The sequence below is a fragment of the Cavia porcellus genome, unplaced genomic scaffold (genome assembly GCF_034190915.1).
Source record: "Cavia porcellus strain 051 isolate PalLab524CR breed Dunkin Hartley unplaced genomic scaffold, mCavPor4.1 scaffold_5, whole genome shotgun sequence".
Lineage (NCBI taxonomy): Eukaryota > Metazoa > Chordata > Mammalia > Rodentia > Caviidae > Cavia > Cavia porcellus.
The window spans coordinates 11,460,111-11,482,575 of NW_026947488.1; the positions used below are offsets into that span (position 1 = coordinate 11,460,111).

The window sequence follows — 22,465 nt, forward strand, 5'->3', positions numbered from 1 at the left end:
TAGCATTCACATTTGTGTATTTATTAGGACCATTTTCTGACAGAGGCAGACGTGGCACTTGCTAATCTGCACAAAACAGTGAGACAAAACAGCAGCCTCCTGGCAGTGTCCTCATTAAACAGAGCAAAAGGAGAACCAGGCTTGGATGTCTTCAGTTAGGGACTTACTTCATCTCCCTGTCTTGCGAGACCTGCCTGGCCCCCCGGGTCCCACCCTAACCGGCTGGACCGCCCGGCACAGCAGGCGGGGTGCAGAGGCCCTCGGGCTCCCTCCTCTGCCCGCGTCCTACCCTGGAGCCTCAGCCCGTGCGCTCTCCTCTCTGCACCGTGGGGGTCTCTGCCCGATGAAAGTGGGGTGCACCTGGGAGCTGCTGCCCCTCCACACGCTTCCCACCTGAATCAGCACGGGGGGGGGGGCGCTGAATGAAGGTCAGCTCTGTCCACTCGGCTTCCCTGGCCCTCGCCCGCCTTCACTGGTGGCTCCAGGGCTGATCCGTCTAGGGGACTTAGACTTGAACCCCGGGCTGGTGTTGTTTCTCTTTTGTAGAATTTGAGAGTGAAGATGGACCTAGGAGGAGACCTAGAACCACCTCGGTGCATGATGTGTGTCCGATTACGTGTGACACCTCTCTCTGTCTCTGTCTCTGTCTCTGTCTCTCTCTCTCTCTCTGTTTTTTTGAAACAGGGTCTCACCGTGTAATTCACCGTGTTGCCCAGGCTGGCCTGGCACTTGTGGCGATTCTGAGTGCTGGGGTTACAGGCGCCACCTCACCTGGCTTGTGTATCACTTTAAGGGGCTTCCACTGTTTTAATGAGGGCCTCCTCCGTGCCAGCCCCTCTGCTACGCTGGCCGTCCCTGTCCGTCTCCTGAGTGCTTGGTCGGGAACTGCTCCCATCAGTCGCTGGTGACTTTGCAGCTCGAGTGCTGTGCATTACAAATTGCCACAGCCATGACTGAGTCCATTAAAGGCCTGGACAGTGAGCTAGGTGTCATCCCAGCACCAGCCTGTGTCACCTACCTGAACCCTACGAGTCAAGCCCTCGGGTCTTAAAAGAAGGAAACTGAGCCCAGCTATTTAAGAATATCAAGCAGAGAGGATTTTGAATGCTCCTGGCATGGAGCCGTGGCGGCGATACACTGCCTGATACACTGTAATGTACATGCCTGGTGTCATGTGTTGCGTACCAGTGTTGGGATGCCCCTCTGTGTCCTGTAAATGTGCGCAAGTAACAAGTTTTTAAAAATTTTGCAAAGGAAGGAAACAGCCCCAGGAAACGTGGGTGCCCTCTGTGAGGATCACGCAGGTGCAGGGTGGGGCCGTCTCAGGTTCCGACCTGTTTTCTCCCTGTCCGCCGCTTCTCTATCTTGTGCACTTTATCCGAATCTCACTGACCTTTGGGCATCTGCCATGGGGCTGCCTCTGACCAGCGAGGGGATATTGCGTTTTGGTGGTCACTGGGCCAGCCATTTCTGGTCACCTTGCCTCTGCCTCCCCGGTCTAGGCTGTCGTCTTCGCTTGGCTGGGTAACCCCTAGCTGACGGCCCTCCTTCTCTTAGGCCTCTTGTCCAGGCTGCTGTCTTCACAGCTGCTGGCAGGATCTTCTCAGTGTGGCCTGGTCCACACCCCTCCTCTGTTCAAAGCCTCTGGGTCCCTTCACTCTGTATGTCCTTTGAGGAGGCCCTGTGTTGTTTGGTCCCTGCCTGACTCCCAGCTGGCACATGTGCCAAATGGGCTTCCACCTCAGGACATTTGCACTTGCTGCTCCGGTGTCCCAGATTTCCACCTGGCTCTTTTCTCTGCACCATTCAGCTGTCATCTCCTCAAAGAAGCATCCGGATTCTTCCCTACAGTGTCCATCCTCTGTCCTTCTGCATGCGTGTCAGTTTTTTTTTAATGGCCTGGAGTGTTTTCCTTCCTTCCGTCCTCCCCCATCCCTGCTCCCTCCTGTCCTGAGCACACAGCCTGGCACATGGCAGGCACTTTGGCTCCTGCGTGAAAATGATCAGTCCGTGTCATCACGGACTGACGTGTGGTGCCCGGTCCGGGTGGTGGACGCGCTGACACAGGCAGCTTCCTGATGGCTTTCCTGTGCCGGAGGAGGCGGGGGCAGGAAGAGGCAGTGATTCCGAAGGACCAGTTGGGTTCACGAGGACGCAGCCCGGCTTTCTGTGCCAGGGCTGCTCGGGCTCCCCGGGGCAGCGGCAGTCGTGACGTGGGGAGGAGGTGCGAGCGGGTTTTATAATGATTAAAAAGAAGAAGGAGGAGGGGAAAAACTTATTTTTCACTTTCCTTTTTTAATCAAGAAGCATGCTGTGGGTGTTCCCTTGTGGTTTTCAGTCAAAGCGAGTATTGTTTTTGAGTTCCGAGTTCCCCTGGAGGCTTCAGCTTTGCGTGTATCTAACTTTAACTTTGAACTGATGCTTTTAGGGCTGTGCTGGGATTGGGGGGGTCTCTGAACAAGCAGCGGGCTTGTCCATTGTGTCCCCGGCGAGCGAGGCTCCCCATCGCCCCGTCCCCTTCCTGTTCCGAGGGCCCCTCCCGGTTCTCTCCTCTCCCCTCCCGGAGCAAGCAGAGGGTGCTGTGCTGAGTGCTGACCGGGGAGACCAGGCCGGGGCCAGAGCCCCCGAGGGGCGGGCTTGTGTGCAGGTGGCCCAGGGAAGGTGCCTTAACCTGGCCAGGGCTTCCTGCAGAGGCAGCGTGGGGACAGCGCGGGGGCAGGTCGTGCAGAGGTGGCACCGGGGTCAGGAGGTTCAGGGGCTCCGGGCAGCCCAGCCAGAGTCTCGGAAGAAGGCTCGCTCCCCGCTCTCAGTTCTTCTTTCCGCCTGTGTTTCTGGGTGGATTTGCCTGCCTTCCGGCTGGGTGCCCTGACCTCACACCAGGGAGCACAACAGCAGGGGAAGCGAGGCTCTGGGAAGCTGTGACTTGTCGGGGACTCGCATGTCAGTCTTGTCTTGGGGCAGCCCCAGTCCTGATCAAGTGTGGACAGGACTGCTGCTCGCAGTGGAGGATTTGCATCATCTCCTGAGACCAGAGAGCAGAGTAGATTCTGGCCCTGTCATGTGTCCCGTTGCCTTCTCATTCTGGTGGCCACATTGACAGGAACACTTATTCAGTCACTCAACAAGCATTTGCCAGGTGCCAGCGATGTACCTGGGGTAGAAGGAGAAATGAGCTCAGACCTGGCCTTCCAGGAGCTCTCAGGCTACAGGAGAGACACATAGTTGGGGTTCTCAGGGGCAGATATGACAGACAGGCCGAAAGCAGAGAGAATGGAGTCAGGTGATATGCATTTGAATCTAGGAGATGCCGCCTCTCCTAAGTGCCCCTTTGTGTCTGTAAAGTGTAACAATGATGCCACCCAACGAAGAGCTGATGACAGTGACGGACTGAGCGGACGACCTGGAGGTCCAGGCCCTGTGAGCCTGTAGTGATTCTTATTTGTGTGCAGAGATAAAGCTAGATTAGAGAGTTAAGCAGGGGAGGGATTGGCGAGGGCTTGGGTTGGGGCCCCTGTCAGTGGAGGGCACCTATTTGGAGGAGGGTACACAGTGGCCCAGGAGCCTGCAGATGTAGCACACTCGTGTGCTTCAGGACCCACATTGTCCTCCATGAGTCTGACAGGGCAGGAAACCCGAGCTCCTGACATGGACAGGGTAGATCGTGCGTACAGAGGTGGGTTCCTGGCAGTGGAAAGGATCAGCTGGGCAGCACTGGGCAGTGTCTGCTTGGTGACAGCCGGGAGTGGCCCACTGGCCTTCCTCTGGCCTGGCCGAGGCTCTCCAGGTCCTCCGGCACCAGCCATGCTCCTCACCCACGTCCCGCACCTGGGGGATCTCGCTGGGAACTGGGCAGGGGTTTGCAAGGCTGCCGTGAGAAATGCTCTGGAAAGATCTTGGTCTCTGGCCTTTGATGGCCGAATGTTGCTTTCGATACAGCAGAGATCCTTTCAGCTCCCTGTGGTGCTTGTCCCTTTCGTCCCACACGTTTCCATGGTGAAGAAGCAGGGCAGATGACACGGTGGGTGACAAACCGAGGGCCTGGCTGCTTTGAGCTCCCCTGGGCCTCGGTGCTGGCTTCCAACTCTGAAGTGGGCGGATTCCAACTCCACGGCCGCAAGGCGGGACCAGCTGGCCTCTGTGGTCCCTCCAAATGCTGAGCCTGCTGTGGAGGTTGTTTGGGTTCCGCCATCAGTAAAGGAAATCCTGGCCCAGAACTGGTGAGACAGAGCCCCCAGCAAGAGCGAGCGGACGCTGCCGTGCGCTGCTGTGACAACACGCTGCTTCATCCTGGGCGGCTCGGCGACACTGGCCTCTTCCTCTTTAGACCGCGGAGAAGCTGTGCTTCTTTTTCACACTCAGATCTTTTAAGAAAGTTGGTTTTGGGGTCCTTGGGGATTCTGGCCCTGAGAAGCGGCTTGTGCGGTGTCTGTCTGTCGACAGGGTACAAGTGCAGGACTCTCAGGAGGGTCCCCCGCTGCCGTGGTCAGGGCCGGCCTGGCCACCATCTTGGTAGTGATCTTTCTCCACTCACTGAGGACGTCACCGTGTGAGCCTGGAACTGGACTTGGCCTTGGTTTCTCCTCCTACAGCGCACGCTGCGTCCCTTTCTCTCAGAAAGTTCTGGGGAGGCTGTGGCTCCCTGCCGTCGCCTCCGTGCCCCACACGCCTCACAGTTGGTCTCTTGGTCTTGGGAACGGGGTGGACAGGGCCTCGGTCGCCTACGGTCTGTGTGCTCCAAGCAAAGATCTAAACCAGGCACAGAACACGGGGACAGGCTTGGGCGTCACCAGAGACGAGGAAGGGGCCAGGCTTCTCCGGAGAAGGGGCTTGAGCCATGATGCAGGCACATTTCCCTGGAGAGTAAAAGGAAAACTTAAAGAGGAAACGGCACCGCAGGACAGAGGTGGGGGCGGGAGCCTCGGTGCACGGGATGCTTTCCAGGCCGGCCTCTTCCAAGCGGGGGGCCTTGGGCAGCTCTCTTGGTCTCTCCAAACTCGTGTGTGACAGCTCGGGGCTTGGTGTGGGGGGAGCAGAGCGGTGGGCCTGACCTTTCCTCTGTGCCTGCAGTGCAAAGGTGGCTAATCAACAAATGACCTCGTGGTGACAGGAGCCACGCTAGAGGCCCGTGGGAAGCCTGTGCCAGTGAGGACGAGGTGCTGTCCACGGGGCGCCTCTGCGTGCCAGGCCTGTCCTGAGCTCGTCTGTGCATTGCACTGCCTGCCCTCAGCTGTGAGCTGTGCGTGCCTCATGTTATCCCCCAGTATAAATCGGGTGTGGAGCTGTCGGCCCCAGGACCTTAGATCTGAGGACATTGGAGGCCAGAGCAGCTTATTCTGCACCGGGCTCTGCTCATTTATACCCCCAGCAGTGGGGCAGCGGCCTCCTGGGGTGGAGGCTGATATCAGTGTGGGTGAGAAGCTGGGCACAGCCTGTGCGGCCCACCTCGAAGCACAGCCTCTCTCAGGGAAGTGGCCCAACCCAGTTTCCTGATGACAGTGGCTCTGGGCCAGGTGGCTGCCACCTTAGCCCCGGTGGGAGTTACTGGCTGCGCTCAGGCCCCGGTGGGTGAGGTGTGTACCTCGGGTGGACAGTGTGACAGGCTGTCTCGCCCCAAGAGGACGGGAGCCTTGCCGTGTGTGTCTGGGATGCCCCGCTGTGAGTGGAGCCGTGTTTGCAGGTCACCGCGGTTCCTCTGGTTTATTGTAGGTAGTGCAGGGCTCCAATGGGGTGCTGCCAGCTCTCATCCTAAACCCACAGCTGCCCACAGGGTCAGAAGAGTTGTAACAGCAGCGACCAAGGTGCCATTTGTGGAGACTTCGCCACGCCCTCGCTTAGCAGTGGGGACTCGTGCTTGGGTCCGCTCAGCCGGCAGCCCCACGTCTACACTGCCGGCTTCTGCTGCTGGGAAATCTCTCCTTCCGGCCAGGAGCAAGGCAGGGCCAGATGGCGTCGGTGCCTTTGCAGAACTGTGCGGGGCACGGTCCCCGCCCTGTCAGCCTGGGCCTGAGCTGTGAACTGCAGCACACAGGGACCCATCAAGGCCACATGAAAGGCACACACTCGCCCTTGCCGGCCGGCCGGACGCTCCCTTGGCCACAGTTGAAAGGAGAGCAGCCCAGACAGCGCTTCATCACCCCCTGACAGCCGCACTTCCTCCCGCAGTTGCGTGAGCCTGAGACCTCTTCCCGGCGGCCCGGCTGGCAGGCTGCTGGGTGGGCGCAGCGCGCTGGGGGCGTGACGGCCCTTTGAACCTGTCCATCTGCACAGCCCCTTATCTTGGCCCAGTGGTGGCTCTGGGCCGGAAAAGGGAAACACAGAGAGGAAGGGCTTTCTCTGGGGCTTTTGTGTTTGCTTCTTGTTAAATGAGGCCGGCAGGCTTTTGTTGTTTGTTTTCCCACTTTTCAGTGAAAGGATGATGGATGATCCTTGGCGTCGCAGCGCCCGCCACACGCCACGCCGCACTCACGCAAGCTCACACCCACTCATTGTGCAGCGGCTCCTCTGTGTCCTTTCCAGGAGCCGGGGCTGGTCCAAGTCTGAGCCGGGCCTTCCTTCAGGCCGTGGGACCATGACACGGGTGCGCGGGGGCTGAGGGTTCGCCCGGCCAGACAGGAAGCGGTGTGCATGCCTGTGGGGTGAGGAGAGCCTGGGGCACCGGCCCTGGTGCCTTGGGGGGCAGTGTTTGCCCCCATCTGTGATGCCCAGGAGCGAGGCTTTGCCCTGCGCGAGGCGAGGTGTGCTCCCAAGGCTGTCTGCATCGATGGTCCTGACTCCCAGCGCAGTGACGTCCTAGCGGAGGCTGGAGATCAGCTGGCAGAGGGTGTTTGTATCACAGAGACGGAGCGGGTGCTGCAGAACGAGCTTTTCCCTGGGGAGCCAGCTGCTAAACTCGGGTCAGCCATCAGAGGAGACATGGAGACAGTGGCACAGGACACCCTGAGCTCACACGCTTGTAGTTTCCGAAGTCTGACCAGGGTTTTATACACAGTGGTCTTTTCTTTTTTCTACCCTCCCTCCTCCCAGCCCACGAGGGCCGCCGGGCTTTGTCTTCCTGTGGGAAGAGTTGTTAGCCGCGCTGGGTGCACCCTGCAGACAGTGGCACATCCTTTGTGCGGGCATTAGCAGATCTCCTCGGGTCCCCCAGCCGGGTGTGCTGAGCACCCCAGCTCCTGTGAGTGGCTCTGGCCCGGTCACACGTCTTACCCAGCCTGCGTCTGCGGCTGGCAGCTTCCCACGCTGGCTCCGACCCCTGGGCCTGCTCCAGGCCAGCACCTTCACTGGTCTGCAAACTGTGGCTCCCCAGGCAGGGAATGGCGAGTTTTTGGTTACTCCATCCGCGTTTTTAGCATTCAGACTTATTTTAGTGGTGCCTTTCTTTTATCGTGCATCTGTGTGCATCTTTGATTTCCACCTGGTGGACCTGGCTCCCTGCTTATGGCAGTGGTGTAAAGGTTCCTTTGAAATCAGTTTCTGCACATAAAGACAGGAGTGAAGTGTGAATGAGAGAGACTCGTCCAGGGAAAGCCCAGGAAAATGTCGGGGAGCAGGCGAGGGCTGGGGAACGGTGTCAGCGTCATTTGTGGCTGTGCTTCTTCCCCTTCAGAGGCAGCAGGTGTGGACAGCGGGCGTTGGAGCTAGAGCTGGAAACCTGATCGGTCCTGGCTGTGTCATACTGAAGAAAATTCCCTGCCCTCTCTGTGCCTCATTTCTCCCTGTATGAAATAACAGTCTCCATCTCCAGGGTTCCTGTGAAGACTCAGTTAATAGACACCAACTTTTAGGCCAATGCTTTGTCTGCCTTCCATCCGATGCTGTCTCAGTTGGTGCTGCTGCTGGTATTTTTTTTTGTACCAGGAATCGAATTCAGGACCTTGCGCTTGCCAGACAGGCGCCGTACCCCTGTGCTGTATCCCCAGCCTGTGGTTGGCATTCTGATGAATTATAGCGTCCCTCTGTTATGCCCATTTTCCACAGCGTGGTTATTCTTTGATGAACAGGCAGGGCTCGACCAATATTTGTTGCTTCGAATTTAAGATTTTTAGAAAGCTGCCAAGCCTGGCACCTTTTAACCAGGAAAAAGCAATTCGGAAACCAGACAGAAAGTAAGCAGCGATTTTATTTCTAGTGAGCCTCATCATCGGCCCTGCCTGTGTCAGACAGCAGCCCCTCCCCGCCTCCTTGGCCTCGTGGATTAACTTTCTAGATGCTCCTTCGGGTGGGGAGGAAGAGGGCAAGAGGCTGGTGTCACCCGCCGCGCTTCTCAGCAGTCGGATCGCTGGGCTTGCTGTGTCTGGCAGCAGCTTTCACACATGCTGTCTGTGCGGCCTTTCATAGCGGCCTTTGTCGTGGATGTGCTTGGGACGGTCTCACTAAGCTGCCTACGCTGGCCCTGAATTTGGGAATCTCTTGCCTCGGCCTCCCTGGTGGCCAGGATTATAGCCGTACGCCACCACACGTGGCTTCAGAGGCCATTGTTTAGGAAGCCTTTTGTAAGCAGGCGTGCGCCCTGGTGCATCTAACCTGGCACCTGGCATTTGTTTAAGCCCAGGCTCCCTGAGCAGGGCTGTCTGGTTCCTGCTGAAATGCCGTGGGAGAGACCAAAGGGCATCCAAGGTGGGCTGCCCTGGTGATGGGTTGATTAGGCCTAGGTTGGGTGGCCTCTAACAGGAAACCGAAAATAACACTTGCTTAAAATGCTGGAGGGCTCGCTATCTCCCCTGGAGTCTAGAGATGGAAGGGGGCACAGTGCCGAGTCAGGACCTGGGTTCCTCCCCGTCCTGTTCCACCTAAGGTCACTTGATGGCCGGATCTCAGGCGCAGTGCCTGCGGGTAGCCAAGCACCAAATGGACCTGAGTCTGGGTTTCCCCATCTGCAGAATCCTGGTGAGAACTCTCCAGCCGCTGGCCTTTGCAGACAGAATGTGTCGGGGAGCCCGAGGGTGTCAGGTGAGGAGGCCTCACCAGGTCGGTGTCCGAAGTGAGGCTTCACGAGGATTACTTTTTAGTAGCCTTTTCTTCTTGTGATAAAGGCATTGCTTCCTGTAGAATATTTAGAAAAGACAGCTCTCGATTTCCTACAAAGCATCTCTGTTGCAGTCCTGCAAAGGAGGCAGGGAGGGTTTCCTTCTGTGTAGTGTGTTTGTTCCAGTGGGTGATAGATGCTGAGAGAGTTGAGCCACAAACAGGACCATTTTAGGTCGTGATGCAGAGTCTCAAAAAAAAAGACAGGTGATACGAGAGAGCGCCAGGGAGGCGGCTTATTTTGTGTTGGAGCTGTCAGGAGCGTCTTCTGCAGGGATGATTCCATTTAGGTTGGTGTCTGAATGATGTTAAGGAGACAGGCAGGTGAGAATCAGGGAAGGAGCAGTCCAGAGAAAGGAACAGTAAGTGCAAAGGCCCTGAGGTAGGGGGATTGTGGCTGTTAGAAGAGTGCAAGGGGATCTGAGTGGTTGCTTGCAGTGAACAAGAGGAGAGACTAAGGCAGACACAGCTGGAGAGAGACCTGAGCAGTCCAGCCACACAGGGCTTGGAGGATCGGGAAGCCACTGATGGTTTTTAGTGGGGCGGGGGGAGTGAGATGATTGCATTTGTTTTTGTTTGGGGGGGTACTGGGAATTGAACTCAGGACCTCACACTTGCCAGGCAGGTCCTGTGCCACTGAGCTATGTCCCCAGCCCAGCATTTGCTGCTAACCATCCTACAAAGCATAGACGTGGCCCCCAAAGTGGAGTTATTTGGCCTCAAAATCAGTACTCACCGTGGGGCTAGTATTGAGCTGGAGAGACCACAGTTTACTCCTTTCTTTGCACTAAGCGTGCCCCCTCCCCCAAGTCCTTGTAAAATTTTTGTCAGGAAGGTCTCACTAAACCTCTGTGCTGCCCAGGCTGGGCTTCAATCTGTGATCTCCTGCCTCAGCCTCCCTGGGAGCCCTGGTGTGCACCCCCAAGTCCAGTTAGGCCAGCTGTGGGACCCTGATCACACCCATTATTGCCATCGCTGTGGCATGGTGTGTGCTTGTGTTGGTCACTGAATCCCCAGTGCAGCAGCATTCAGAGGTCGAACCTTAATGGGGTACCAGGTCTTGGAGGCCCAGGCCTCAGCGGAGATTAATACTGCTCTTGGGGGACTGTGTTAGCTCCCCTGGGCGTGGGTTCCTGCTGCGAGGGGGCCCCCTGCATCGTGTTCTCTTGTGCCTGTCTCGGGACGGAGCTCTTGGCTGTGGGCTTCCCAGGCTCTGGTGCTGGAAGGCACGGTCTCTGTGCTTTGTGAGTGACCCAGGCTCAGGACAACGTGGTCTCAGACGCTGTCGGTGCAGAGAGAGCCCTGGTTCTTCCTGGAGAGATGTGCGCGGCAGGCTCTGCAGACCTGGCCCTCCTTGAGTGGCTCCCTGCCCAGTGCAGGGCTGAGCAGGAATGAATGGGCTCGGCCCTGCCTCCCTGGAGAGGTGAGTCAGGCTGCGGCAGCCCGGTGTCCAGCTTCCGTCGTGTTTATGAAAGCTAGGCCCGCCGCGGCCCACAAGAACAGGCTCCTTGTTCCTGACTGATGCGAGGTGCGGATCTGCCAGGGGCCCCGCCACCCCAGGTCAGTGCCGCCGTCTAGCCGTGCTCCGAGCCCCGGTCCCTGCGGAGAGCCTCCAAACCCACCCTGTGCAACCAAAGAAATTAGATCTTAAAATCCCAAAATAGAACGCGGAAAGGTACACATCACGTCTGCCTCCGCCTCTCTCCCCCCTTGTGGCAAAAGTGACTCAGAACTTCTGGTCCGGCTCCAGCAGGACCTGCACAGACTTTGGGGAGGGGAATGAATGACCCACCCTCCTCAGCCCGGGGCCGGTGGCGGCTGCTGTCCTGAGGGTCACAGGCTCTGCCTTCTGCTGCCGGACAGGGTCTTGCAGCGGTGGCCACAGTGGAGACCAGAGCTGTGGCTCAGGTTGAATCTGAGCGGAGCCGGCCTGGAGCTGCTCTGCCCATGTCATTCATCTCAGCGTCCCCGGGGTCCTCAGGCCGCCATCCTGGGACTGTTGGGGCCGGATGACCGCCCACAGGGGTCCCGGGGCCCCCCAGCCTCCCTCTTTGTCTCCACAGTATTTAGCTATCTCCTGCTTCCCAGAGCCAGGGGCAGTGCAGACAGTAACCCCTTGTTCCTCCCTCCCGAGGCAGTGCCCGGGTGCGGGACCCCTGGGAGCCATTCCCGAGGGTGTGTCCCCTCCCCGTCTGGCGTGCGGGCAGCGGGATGTTGCTCACGCCTCTCTTGTGCCTCACCGTCCCCATGAGGCTGCCAAGTCGCTGTCTTTTCGGCACAGTCTCCAGACTGTAAAGTTCATTTTCCAGCCCAACTTTGTCTCCTCTGCTGACTCTCAGCGTGGCTGGCCTGGAATAATGTGTCTCTTTCATGGTGAGACACATTCCTGCAGACGAGCTCAAATTGCAGGGAATGTAGGCAGACTGCAAATGGGACGCTCCTCTGGGTGGGAACAGCCTCCTTTCCCGGGGCCACTGGAGGATGAATCAGTCCTGATGTGTCGGTCTGCCTAGGAGCCCAGGACGCCATGTTGTCATTTCTTTATCCAACAAATGTTTATTGAACATCTACTATGTGCCAGGTGCAGTCCGCAGTGCTGGAGCACAGGGAGGAACAGGTTTGACTCCCGGTCATTGATGGAAGTGAAGCAGACAGTAAGCAAATGCACAGGGTAACGTTACGGCGATTGGGAAGGAGGTAAACAGGAAGATGTCAGGAGGCCCTGCTTTGGCCAGGCTACTTAGAGAAGATCTTACATTAGGTCCCAAAGGAGCAGCCATGGACAGGCCCAAGGAAAGAGTGTTCTAGGCTGAAGGAGCAGATGTGCAAAGGTCCTGTGGCAGGAATGAACTTGACCAGTTTAAGGAGCAGCAAGGACGCTCGGTGGCTGCATCAGAATGGGAACGATGGGATGGTGACATGGCAGATTTTGGAGGCTGCTATGGTGAGGCTGGGTTTTATTCTAAATATACCTGAAGGTCATTATATTTTAGAGGTGGGAGAATTTAAGATTATTTCTTCCAAGGACAGAAACCAGAAAAGAGGCATTTACTACCGGGTGCCTCCAAGCCTCATGAAAGACAGTAAGGAGGGTTTAGCGTGCCCGGGTGCTTGGTGCATGACTCACTCCACCCTCCCGCAGCCTTGCCAGCCCATTCACAGGAGAGGACGTTGAGGCCCAGAGACGTGGACCAATTTCCCTACAAGGACACGGTCAGCGCCACCGCCTGGCTGCAAACCCAGACAGCCAGACTCCAGGGCTCAGACTTGCTCCGTCCTACCCTGGGGCTGTGCGGAGGCAGGAAGAGGGCTTCAGGGTGTGCCCAGCTACATCAGAGGTTGCCCTGGAGCGTCCCTGGTACCGACCCCGGACCCAAAGCTCACCCCGTTGTGCCTCTGTGACTGTCCGCAGAGAGGCGGCCAGGAGGGGCGCGCAGTGGCCGGGCACTGGGAGACAGTGGAGGGGGGTGAGCAGCGGTGGGGAGCCCAGTGTCTTTAGGGAGACCATTCCTGAGGCTGCAGGCCGAGGGCCCCGTGCCACCTTCGGCCTCAGGTACCTGGGGAGCCCGAGCTCCCCCTCACGCAGCTCCTGCTGCCCTCCAGGCTTCCTGGGGTTTCCAGCGTGGACATGGTAATTGGAAACCAATTCAGCGTGTTGCAGGCCGTCCAGCCTCTGAGCGAGCGTGCTTGCTGTGCGGTAGATGTGTCTGGTTTTAATTTCCAGCGATGTGAGAAATACCGAATGACTTGATTCTTAATTTAGACTACGAAGAGAAGCTGACTCGTTGGTTTTCAAGCCTCGTTCTGTCTTTACGGCTCCCCACGTGGTCCCACGGTGCACGGCCCTGCCAGCCTCTCCGCCGGCCTTGGGGCCCGGCGCGGGGCCCGGGGCAGACACGGCTGCCCACCTCCTGGCACCCGGAGGAGCCGGCACCTGTACCCCGGTGCAGTTGGGATTCTGGGCCCCGATGAGGTCTCAGGGAACAGGACAGACGGGCCGCTGCGCTCTGGACACTGAGGTTCTGGGCAGGAGGTGGAGCAGCACAGCAAGGGCCCCTGCTGAGGGCGCAGGACAGGGCTAAATGCTGGGCGGGTGGTCTGGGCCCGAGCCCCGATAAGGGGTCATCCTGCGACAGCTGAGTGGAGAGGGTGAGCCCGTCATGGTGGGGGGCAAGCAGTGGGAGCGGGGTTCCGGCGGGACCCTGCCTAGCGTGGCCTGGCTTGTGTAAGGACCCCAAAGCCAGCGTGGCTGCCGGGGAAGCTGGGAAGAGGGTGAAGGTCGGAGGCTGGGTTGTACGGGATCCTCGGTACGGTGCAGGACCCAAGCCTTTTCTCCCTCTGTTATTGAGGATCGAAGCCAGGGCCTTCACACTGAGCTACATCCCCAGCCCCTTTTCATGGTCCAGTTTGGAGGCAGTTTTGCTGTGTCATTAAATTGTCCAAGATGGGCTTGATCCTTTGATCCTCCTGCCTCAGCCTCCCAGAGTGCTGGGATTACGGGTATGCACCACCACACCGGGTCAGACTCTCACTCCTGGCCAGGGGCCTGGAGCAGAGCAGCTAACTTCCAACAGTCCAAAGCATTCTAGCTGCTGTGCAGAGGAGCCTGTGTATGGCTCAGGCCCTGCTTAAGTGGGGAAGTCAGGGACCGGATTACAGAGATGGTGAGGCGGGAGGGGCCTTTGATGGACACAGGAAGCAGACCTGACAGGCTGTGAGATGGACCGTGTGGGCTGAGGCCATGGGCGGCTCCTGCGGGAGTTGTTGATCCTGGCCGTGGGACACCTGCTCAGACAGGTGAAAAGCCTTTGTGTACTAAGCTTAACTGAGGTGTGCGCACAGGCCCGAGGGACAGGAGTGGGGTGAGGTGGCCCGTCTGAGCTTGGCTGTCTGCATCCAACAATCAGCCGCAGAATTCGGGACCCACCTGTGTTTGTAAAGCGCTTCTCCTGGGGTGTGATGCGGCTGTTGGGAATCACCACCCTCCTTCCCGGGGCTCTTCAGAGCAAACCTTGAGGGTGCTGCCTATTTCCTGATATCCCAAATCCAAGAGAAATGTGACATAACGTGAAGTTACTGAAATTCAAAACCGTTTGGCCGCTTGCCAGCGTGAAAGTCAGCCTCGCGTTTCTGGGTTGGAGTTGTCGGCTGAGAGTAGGATGCAGCCATTTAGGGTTTTCATTCATTCATTCATTTATTTTGGGGAAATTGGACTCAGGACCTTGCACCTGCCAAGCAGGCACTTACGCCGCTGAGCTATATCCCCAGCCCCGGGTTTTTCATTTATGATGTTGCAAAAGTAGTGTGCCTCCAGTGGGCCTGTAGTGCAATATGGACCTTCCTTGAGCTGGGGATATATAAGGTGAGCCTTTCTCTTGGACACGGACACTGGCGTGCCTGTGGCCCCGGGCAGCCCTGAGGGCACCACCCACCCACTCCGCCTCCCGTCCTGCTGCTAAGCTGTAGGTTCGGCAGGTCGGGCGCATTAAATGCACTTTCCCTGTGTATTTTCAGCTGTACGGGGCTATGACCATCGTCAATCAAAGGGGCGTCTGTACTATGCAGGCATCTGGGGCAGCCTCATAAAACAAGATCTAACGGGGAATCGTCACACTGCAGTATTAAGTAGGAACAGTATGTTGAGATCTATGTGCCCAGAAGAAAGGGAACATCATGCCAGTGAGACAAGAATGCTTTGGTGAGCTGCTGTACAATATGGCACCTGGCACGGGCCTCGTAGAGTTCAGAACAGCTGAAACAGTAGATGTGAAATATTTGTACAACAAAACGTAGGCACACGGTGCGACAGGCTTGCTAATTAGCCTGATTTAACCTTTCCACCATGTCAGCACACGTTGTACTGCAGAAGGGTATGCAATTACTGTTTATCAATTATAATATGAAAAATGAATCTAGCGATCGAGTGTGAATAAAAAAAAGTTTGGGGAGTCGTACTCAGAAGCCCTTGCGTACTTTGAGGGGTGTTTCTTTTGTTTTCTTCTGCTGCGAATGAACCGTGCCACTCTAACGAGAAAAGGAAAAGCAGGGCTCGTGCATCCTGATGCCCTTTGCACTGGCATCGGGCAGTCTGTGCTGCCTGGGGTGAGCAGAGCTGGGGTGAGTTGGATGCGGTTTCCCATGAAGCTGCGTGTCCCTGATGAGGACTGAGGATGTGGAGGGCGCTTTGGTCGACCTCCTTTTGCGGAGTGGGCAGGCTGGACCAGCCTGGCTGCAAAAGCAGAATCCAGCCGCAGGCACACAGCCACCGTCGGCCCAGGAGCCAGAGGAAGCAGGCCGGTACGGGGCACTCACCCCCACCCCTACGCACTGCAGTGTTGTGGATGAGTGTCATTTAAGATAGGACAGTGCTGCTGTCCTGGGAGCGCCATCTTAGAGCTCGCCTCCGAGCACCGAGAACATACACAAGAGCCTTCACCTAGGACAGGTGCAGAATTTCCCTTGGGAGGAGGCGAGGTGGTGACATTCTGAGCTATTTACAGGGAGCGTGGTGGGGCATTTAGATCACAGACCACTCGATCTTCCTCATCGGAGTCCGAGTAACTGGGCTGGCAAGGGCAGAGTATGCCTACCATGGCCCCCAACCTGCGGCTCACGCGCTGGGCTCCCCATGATGTGGAGGTGTCCTTAGGGCAGTCACATCAGGCTGCTGTAGGGTCCAGCCACTCACACGTGGAACTTGGGGTGTGCATGGGAAGCACCCCTTCTTACTAGAATCTGCAGGCACTTAGAAAATGCACAAAGCAGAAGCCCTCTGCTCCCCCTTGGCTGCAGGAAGCAGAGCCTCTTTTGCCTTGGAGGTCCAGGGAGCAGCACAGCAGGGGTCTGGAGGTGACCTTGCTTGTCCAGGCATCCCAGCTGGAGAGACCTGGGAGGACCACCCCGAAGCCTCATGACCCAGGTCAGGTCATGTCATCTCAGGCTCTCGATCTGTCTGCAAAACCCAGATCGAGCTTTGGGAGAGGCGAGTAAGTGGCCACGTGTTCCCCTGCTGAAACCTTCTGAGAGCTGGTGAGGATCATCCTGGGCAGCTCTGGGCAAGGCCTACACCTTCTGGAGAGGGTGGGGCAGTGTTCTTACTGTGCAGGATGGATGCAGACGCATCCCACTGGCCTGGGCGGCATGGAGTTGTGTGACTTGTGCAGAGCACGGAGTGCTGTGTTTGGCACGAGGGAGGCAGGCATCGTGTGTTGGCGACTTCTTCATGGACGGCCATTGGCCAAACTGAAGGACCAAGATCTCTATTACTGTGAAATTTATACTCAGGAGAGAGACTAATCAAACTACTAAACAAGGCAGGTGCGACAGAATGAAGTCAGAATTCCAGTGGAGTGAAAGCTGCCCTTTCAATTCTCCAGAAAAAAAAGCTCTGCTTTGTAGCATTTACCCAAGGCATCAAAGTGGTATCAGCTGATTCTTAAAATTCTTAAGCAGTTGGTTCTTGTGAGACTGGAAGAGCTGGCTCTGGCACTGGGTGCATGTGAATCTGGTAGCCCAGGAAAGGGCAGATATGAAATCTAAATGCACGGTGGAAAAGTACTCCAGGCAGAGAGAACAGTTTGTGCAAAGGTCCTGAGGTTACTCTGAGTGTTCAGTGAACAGAAAGGCTGGTGTTAGCAGTAGCCTCACAGGTGTAGAGAGGGAGCAGAGGCTGTGCTGTGAGAACCCTCAATGGCCAAGGAACTTTCAAGCTTGGATTTTATTCTAAGGCCACGGCAGGTGTCAGGAGGGTTATAAGGAGGGAGTGTCAGGATCTGATTTGCATTTTTAAAAGGACACTGTGCTGCTCCAGCAAGAGGCGGTTGGGCACTGCACACCCCAGGGAGGGGCCAGAAGTGGTCAGACTCATGTAGAGTGGGACAGGTTTATCTCCAGGCGTTCCCTGGCCGAATCCCATACGTCCACCCAACACGCCACCTGTGCTTTTCTGTCGTGGAGGGAGCAGCAGTGTGGGCTGTGAACCTTCAGTCTGTCCTGCCGGTCTGTCTTCGTGACTCTGAGGCTGTCCTCACCAATGCCAAGAAATCCAGGAGAGATTAGGAAATGTATTTATCTTGGGTTCCAATGCGAAGCAGAACCAGCAGAATCAACTTTTGTTCCCACCGCTGCCATTCTTCTGACTTTTGCCTCTGAGAAGTCACCTGATCTTCAGATAAGCGGCTTCTGACTTGGGCTTTTATCTTTGCCCACGGCCGCCTCTTGGGTGGGTACCAGACATTTATGTAAATGTTGTGGGTGTCAGCCCTGCGGGTTATGAGAAAGGCTGTCACCCCACTCTGCTCCATCCCCAGCCTGTCTCTGTGTCACTGTTAGAAGGGGACACTAGAGTTCTAGACAGCCCGTGTCCACAGCGCATCCTGCCGCGGGGAATGCTCTGGTCTGTGCTGTCCACTGTGGCAGCTTCTGGCCCTGAGGGGCCAGGGCGACTCAGAAACTGGCTTCCAACTGCTTTCTCGTTTAGTGTGTATGTATGGGCAGTGGCGCCTCGGTTGGACAGCGCCACTGGGGACCACGAGTTCTCTCCGGCACTCTGGAACCTGTTGTTTTGTGGCAGGTGACAGGAGGTTCTGCTGAGGTTCTGTAGAACTTCAGAGAAGGGAAGGATCTTAGCTAAGTTGTCAGAGCCTCTCGAAATTTGCAGAGAAAACAGAGTAGGCAGACAAGGGTTGGATGACTGGCCTGGCGTTTTTTACTGCTGGTGAGTGGGGAGAATTGAGCGAATTTTTGGCTTGACTTTGACATTAAATTATATACATATACACATACATATCATGACATATACAATATATCTCAACTCATTAAAGTAGCCAGCTTCCCTGGAATGTGCTCGTTTTACCATGGTGTGTGAAGTCAGGGGCCTCTGACCACCTTCTCGATCTTGAGCTCACCCGTCCTGGGGGTGGTCATGCTGTGGTCAGTTGGAAGTTTGTCCTTTTATATCTTTTCTTTTTGTCTCTGTGCATGTACGAGTGGATGGATGTAAAACAGTCTGCATTGCTTCATAATGTGTAGATTTTGACATATTTTTTTCCCCTGAAAAATATGTACTAGATATTTTTGGGTCACACATACGTATGTATAGTTTTTTACATATATATATATATATATATATCACTGACCATCATTATACCTGTGTAGGAAACTCCTGAATAAACTGTACATGCCCGCAGGTGCAGAGTACATGCTTCTGGGTGATTATCGGATCACAGAGTGTCTGTTCTTCGATGTGTGTATATTTTCATTAGAGCTGTGGAGCCCTGCTTTACAACAGTCATGGCAGTTTTTACTCCCACCAGCTGTAGACCACCTTCTCCTCCTCAGTGTCCAAAGCACTTGGTCTGACCACGTTACACATGTGCCAATCTAACAGGTGAAAACCAGTGACTTTGGGTTCATTTGAATTCTCTGTTTGCAAGTCACATGGACCCTTCTCTGTCCCAGTGGCCATTTCTGTTCGCTGAGAACTGCCTGATCAAACATTTTGCCACTCTTCTGTTGCACAGTTTGTATTAATTCCCTCAGAAGGCCTCCTATGTGCCAAGCATTGTTCTAGGCGCTGGGTATCTTTGTGGCAAGTGACGCAGACAGATACATGTGCTGTCAAAGAAGTACTGGCTTATTTGTTGGAAAAAAACTAAGGCACAGAGTACAAGAAACTGGATAGTGCATTATTTTGGATTTTGGAAAGAGAAGGTGCTGGGAAAGTCCTCTGGACGTGGGACTTTTAATGAGGCTGGCGGGGAGTCTTGTCTCTTACGTACTTACAGGCATCCTTTGTGTATTCTACATGCCAATCTTTTGCCTGTTCTTGTTCTACAAATTTTTCCCCATCTTTAATTATTTTAAAATTAGATTATTGTGTTTTTCCTTTTTTTCTTTTTGAACTGTCAAACTTTTTAACTGAAATATTAAAAAGTCTGTCACGTGGAGAAGCGACAGCGCTTCCTCCTTATCGCCCAGGCAGCTGTAGTTGAGAGCGCTGTTTCTCTTCCGGGTCATTTTCTGCCCTCCCTCCCACGTGACAACTCCCCCCATCACCACAGGCCTTCGGTCACCAGTTGACCACGGTGTCTGGCTGCTTCTCCATGAATGCAGTTCTGAGCTGCTGTGTTATTTCTCACGGCTGCCTAACACTTGCTTTAGAGGGATCTCAAGCATTTGGACATCAAGCCCATTTCTGCATCTTCATTCACGCAGACGATGATATCTAAGAATCTCATATTCTCTGGCCCAGCAGCTCCTTGGATTTCATTTGGTTGTCAGACTAGAGCCATCACACCCTGCATATTTGTTTTCTCCCCCCAGCTCCACGGCTACATGGAAAACAAACCTTTGGGGCTTCAGATCTTCATTGGCACCGCGGACGAGCGGATCTTGAAGCCCCACGCCTTCTACCAAGTGCACCGGATCACGGGGAAGACTGTCACCACCACCAGCTACGAGAAGATCGTGGGCAACACCAAGGTCCTGGAGATCCCGCTGGAGCCCAAGAACAACATGAGGGCGACGTAAGCGCCGGCGGGGGGCGGGGCCTCTCCCGGAAGTGAGGGAGCGGGGGCGGGGCTTGGGGCAGCGGGCGCTCTGCAGGAGGTGGGAGCAGTGTGCAAACCCCTGAGCGGCTCAACCTTTTCCACAAAAAGTTTCTATTGTAAAGCTACCTTAGGTGAATATTTTCGGCTATCAGGAAGGAGAATACTCATGCATCTTTGGATCATGTTGCTTTATGAGGTTAAATTTATGTACATTTTAAAAATCGATTTCACGTAAGGAAATGATTGGGTCAAGATGCAGAAATTGGGGCTAGGGATTTAGCTCAGTGGTGTAAGCGCCTGCCTGGCAAGCGCTAGGTCCTGAGTTCAGTCCCCGGAACTGCCAAAAAAAAAGAAAAAAAAAAGATGCAGAAATCAAAGACATAAAGCTTGCGTGTCCATGGCTAAAAGTCGGGAAACACAGCACACCTGTGTTGGATATACACACAAATACAAATATATTATGAAAAAATACACTGCAAGTTACAGAAAAGCTGTAAGAAGGCATGAATTGCTGAATATCATTCGCATAGATTTTCTGTTAACTTTTTTCACATTTCCTTTATCACTTGTATTTTTCCTCCCTAAGATATTTGACAGCTACTTCTGACCTTAAATCCCTCACGCATGCTTTGCCTAAGACCAAAAGTATGCTGTCTTTTTTTTTTTTTTTTTTTGTCTTTTTCCTTTTTATCGGTACCAGGGATCGAACTCACGACTGCCTGCTTCCAAGGCAGGTGTTTATGCCGCTGAGCTAAATCCCTGGCCCTAAGTATGCTGTCTTACACCACCAGGCATGCACAGCACACTCAGATTGAATTTGGCACACTCTTCTTACCGACGGGACTGTCTGTGATTATCATGGGTTACATATTTGAGTTTTTCAGCTACTTTTTGAGAGTAGAGGAGTCACAGTGAAAAATAACCCTAGAGAAGTGATTTCAGCTAGGGAATTTCTCTGATTACTTTGCAAGTTTTTCTCCCCTTGGTGGCCGCCTTGGTAGACACCTCTGGCGGACACACCAGGCGGCTGGGGCTGGCTGCTGTTGGTTTGCTCCCGCCTGGGGCAGCCGGCCTGGTGACTGCTCCTGCTCCCCAGCTGATCGGTCACCAATGGGCTTCTTGCTCTCCCCGCAGCATCGACTGCGCGGGGATCCTGAAGCTCCGGAATGCCGACATCGAGCTGCGCAAAGGCGAGACGGACATCGGCAGGAAGAACACCCGGGTGCGCCTGGTGTTCCGGGTCCACATCCCGGAGTCCAGCGGCCGCATCGTCTCCTTGCAGACGGCCTCCAACCCCATTGAGTGCTGTAAGTGGGGCTCGTGTTGGGAAAGTGTCCTGCATGTGAGGTTCTGCTCTGGGCGGGGTACCTGGCAGGGCACCCTGATGGCCTGCAAAGCACAGGGGACCCACAAGGGAGGACAAATGGTCAGTTTGGCTGGAGGCCTAGCTCAGTGGTGCAGCACTTGCCCAGCCTGCACCTGGGTTCCATCTCTAGCCCACTCCTCGGAAAGAGAAATAAAGAACAGATGTTTACGTAGCTCAGTGGCAGAGTGCTTGCCTAGCATGTGTAAGGCCCTGGGCTCCATCCTCACAAGGCAGAGCAAACAGAGAAGTTGATTCAAGATGATCAGAAGGGCCAGGGACAGACCACATGTGCAGGTTTATCTCTGCTTCTGTTTACTTGTGGAAGGTTTTATGGCCTCAGAGGAAATTAAAAAACAGTATGGCTAATGGGCAGTAAGGAGCTGACAGCCTTATTTAGAATGTTTGAAATGTCTATTGCTCTAGTCTTTAAAAGGGCAGGTGTATTTGGGGTGAGTTCACTGTACACAGCACCCTGTTTCTTTTCCTCCTCTCACCCAGATAACAGTGCCGTCACAGTGGCTTTCATTTGTTGAGCGTGGACTCTGCTGCTCCTTTGTGGGGTACTCACAGCTGTCTTTGGGCTGCCTGGAGTCCTTATGCACATTTGATAGGGTAGCTGAGGAACTGTTTGGGAAGTGGTGGGCTGGATTTGAGCCCCAGCTTGTGCAGGCAGGAATCACATTCAACCCCTCCCTTCCGCCCACCCATAGGTGTGCACTGAGGTCTCTCTTGTGTCAGGGGGTGTGCTAGGTACTGTGCAGCCTCAAGGAGCAAGACATTTTCCCTGTCTTCAGCAAGCTTACAGGGTAGTTGCAGAGGATTTTCACAATATGGTATAAAGTAGGCACCGAACGGAACACCTGGCCCAGTTCTGCTGGGTTCAGAAGTAGGTGTGAGCTTGTGTTTTGTGTTGGTTTCTTCTTTGTTTTTGAGGCAGAATCTTGCTACGTAGCTGAATCTATCTTTGAACTCACTATGTAGCTCAGGCTATGGATTCAAGACAGTCCTCCTGCCTCAGCCTCCAGAGTGGTAGGATTGCAGCCATGTGCCACCACTCCCAGCTTGTTCGTAGGTACTTGTCAGAAGAGAAATAATTATTAGGAATTTTTGCAGTGAGACATGAGAAAGCTTATTGTCTTGCTGCACTTCTGAAGTTGTTTAGGAGTTCTTTTCAAAAGCGTAAGAAGAAAAGTGTAAACATTGTTTCAGAGGCAAAAGCTGTTTATCTGAATTTTTAAGTCTAAGGATATTTTATGTTGTTGTACTCATGTTCCGTGTTAAATTATGCCATAAGGAGGTGTCACAGGCTGGGGAGCGACGGGGAAGGAATGGAGCAGGGTGGATGGTGGGCGTTTGAGAGGAATAGAGTTGGGACCAGTGTGGCACATTCCTCAGCCTAGATGGGTTCTGCTCACCCAGCTCAGCCAGTGTGTTCACATGAGAGCGTGCACCCATTGTGGCCAAGTCTTCTGATTTTAAAGGATAAACCGAGAATTTTCTGACTTCTAAAAAATGGCAACTGGCTTTG

At 54.9% G+C, this 22,465-nt stretch overlaps 1 protein-coding gene across 5 annotated transcripts in view; it reads left to right on the forward strand.

The window, feature by feature from the left end:
* The window catches only part of Nfatc2 (nuclear factor of activated T cells 2), a 123,812-nt gene that overhangs the window by 43,127 nt on the left and 58,220 nt on the right, over positions 1-22,465 (forward strand). For all 5 annotated transcript variants that reach the window (XM_063248152.1, XM_063248155.1, XM_063248151.1 and 2 more), the window contains exons 4-5: positions 19,345-19,547; positions 20,706-20,878. In XM_063248152.1, the coding sequence (XP_063104222.1) occupies positions 19,345-19,547; positions 20,706-20,878 (376 nt within the window). The remainder of the gene's footprint in view (positions 1-19,344; positions 19,548-20,705; positions 20,879-22,465) is intronic.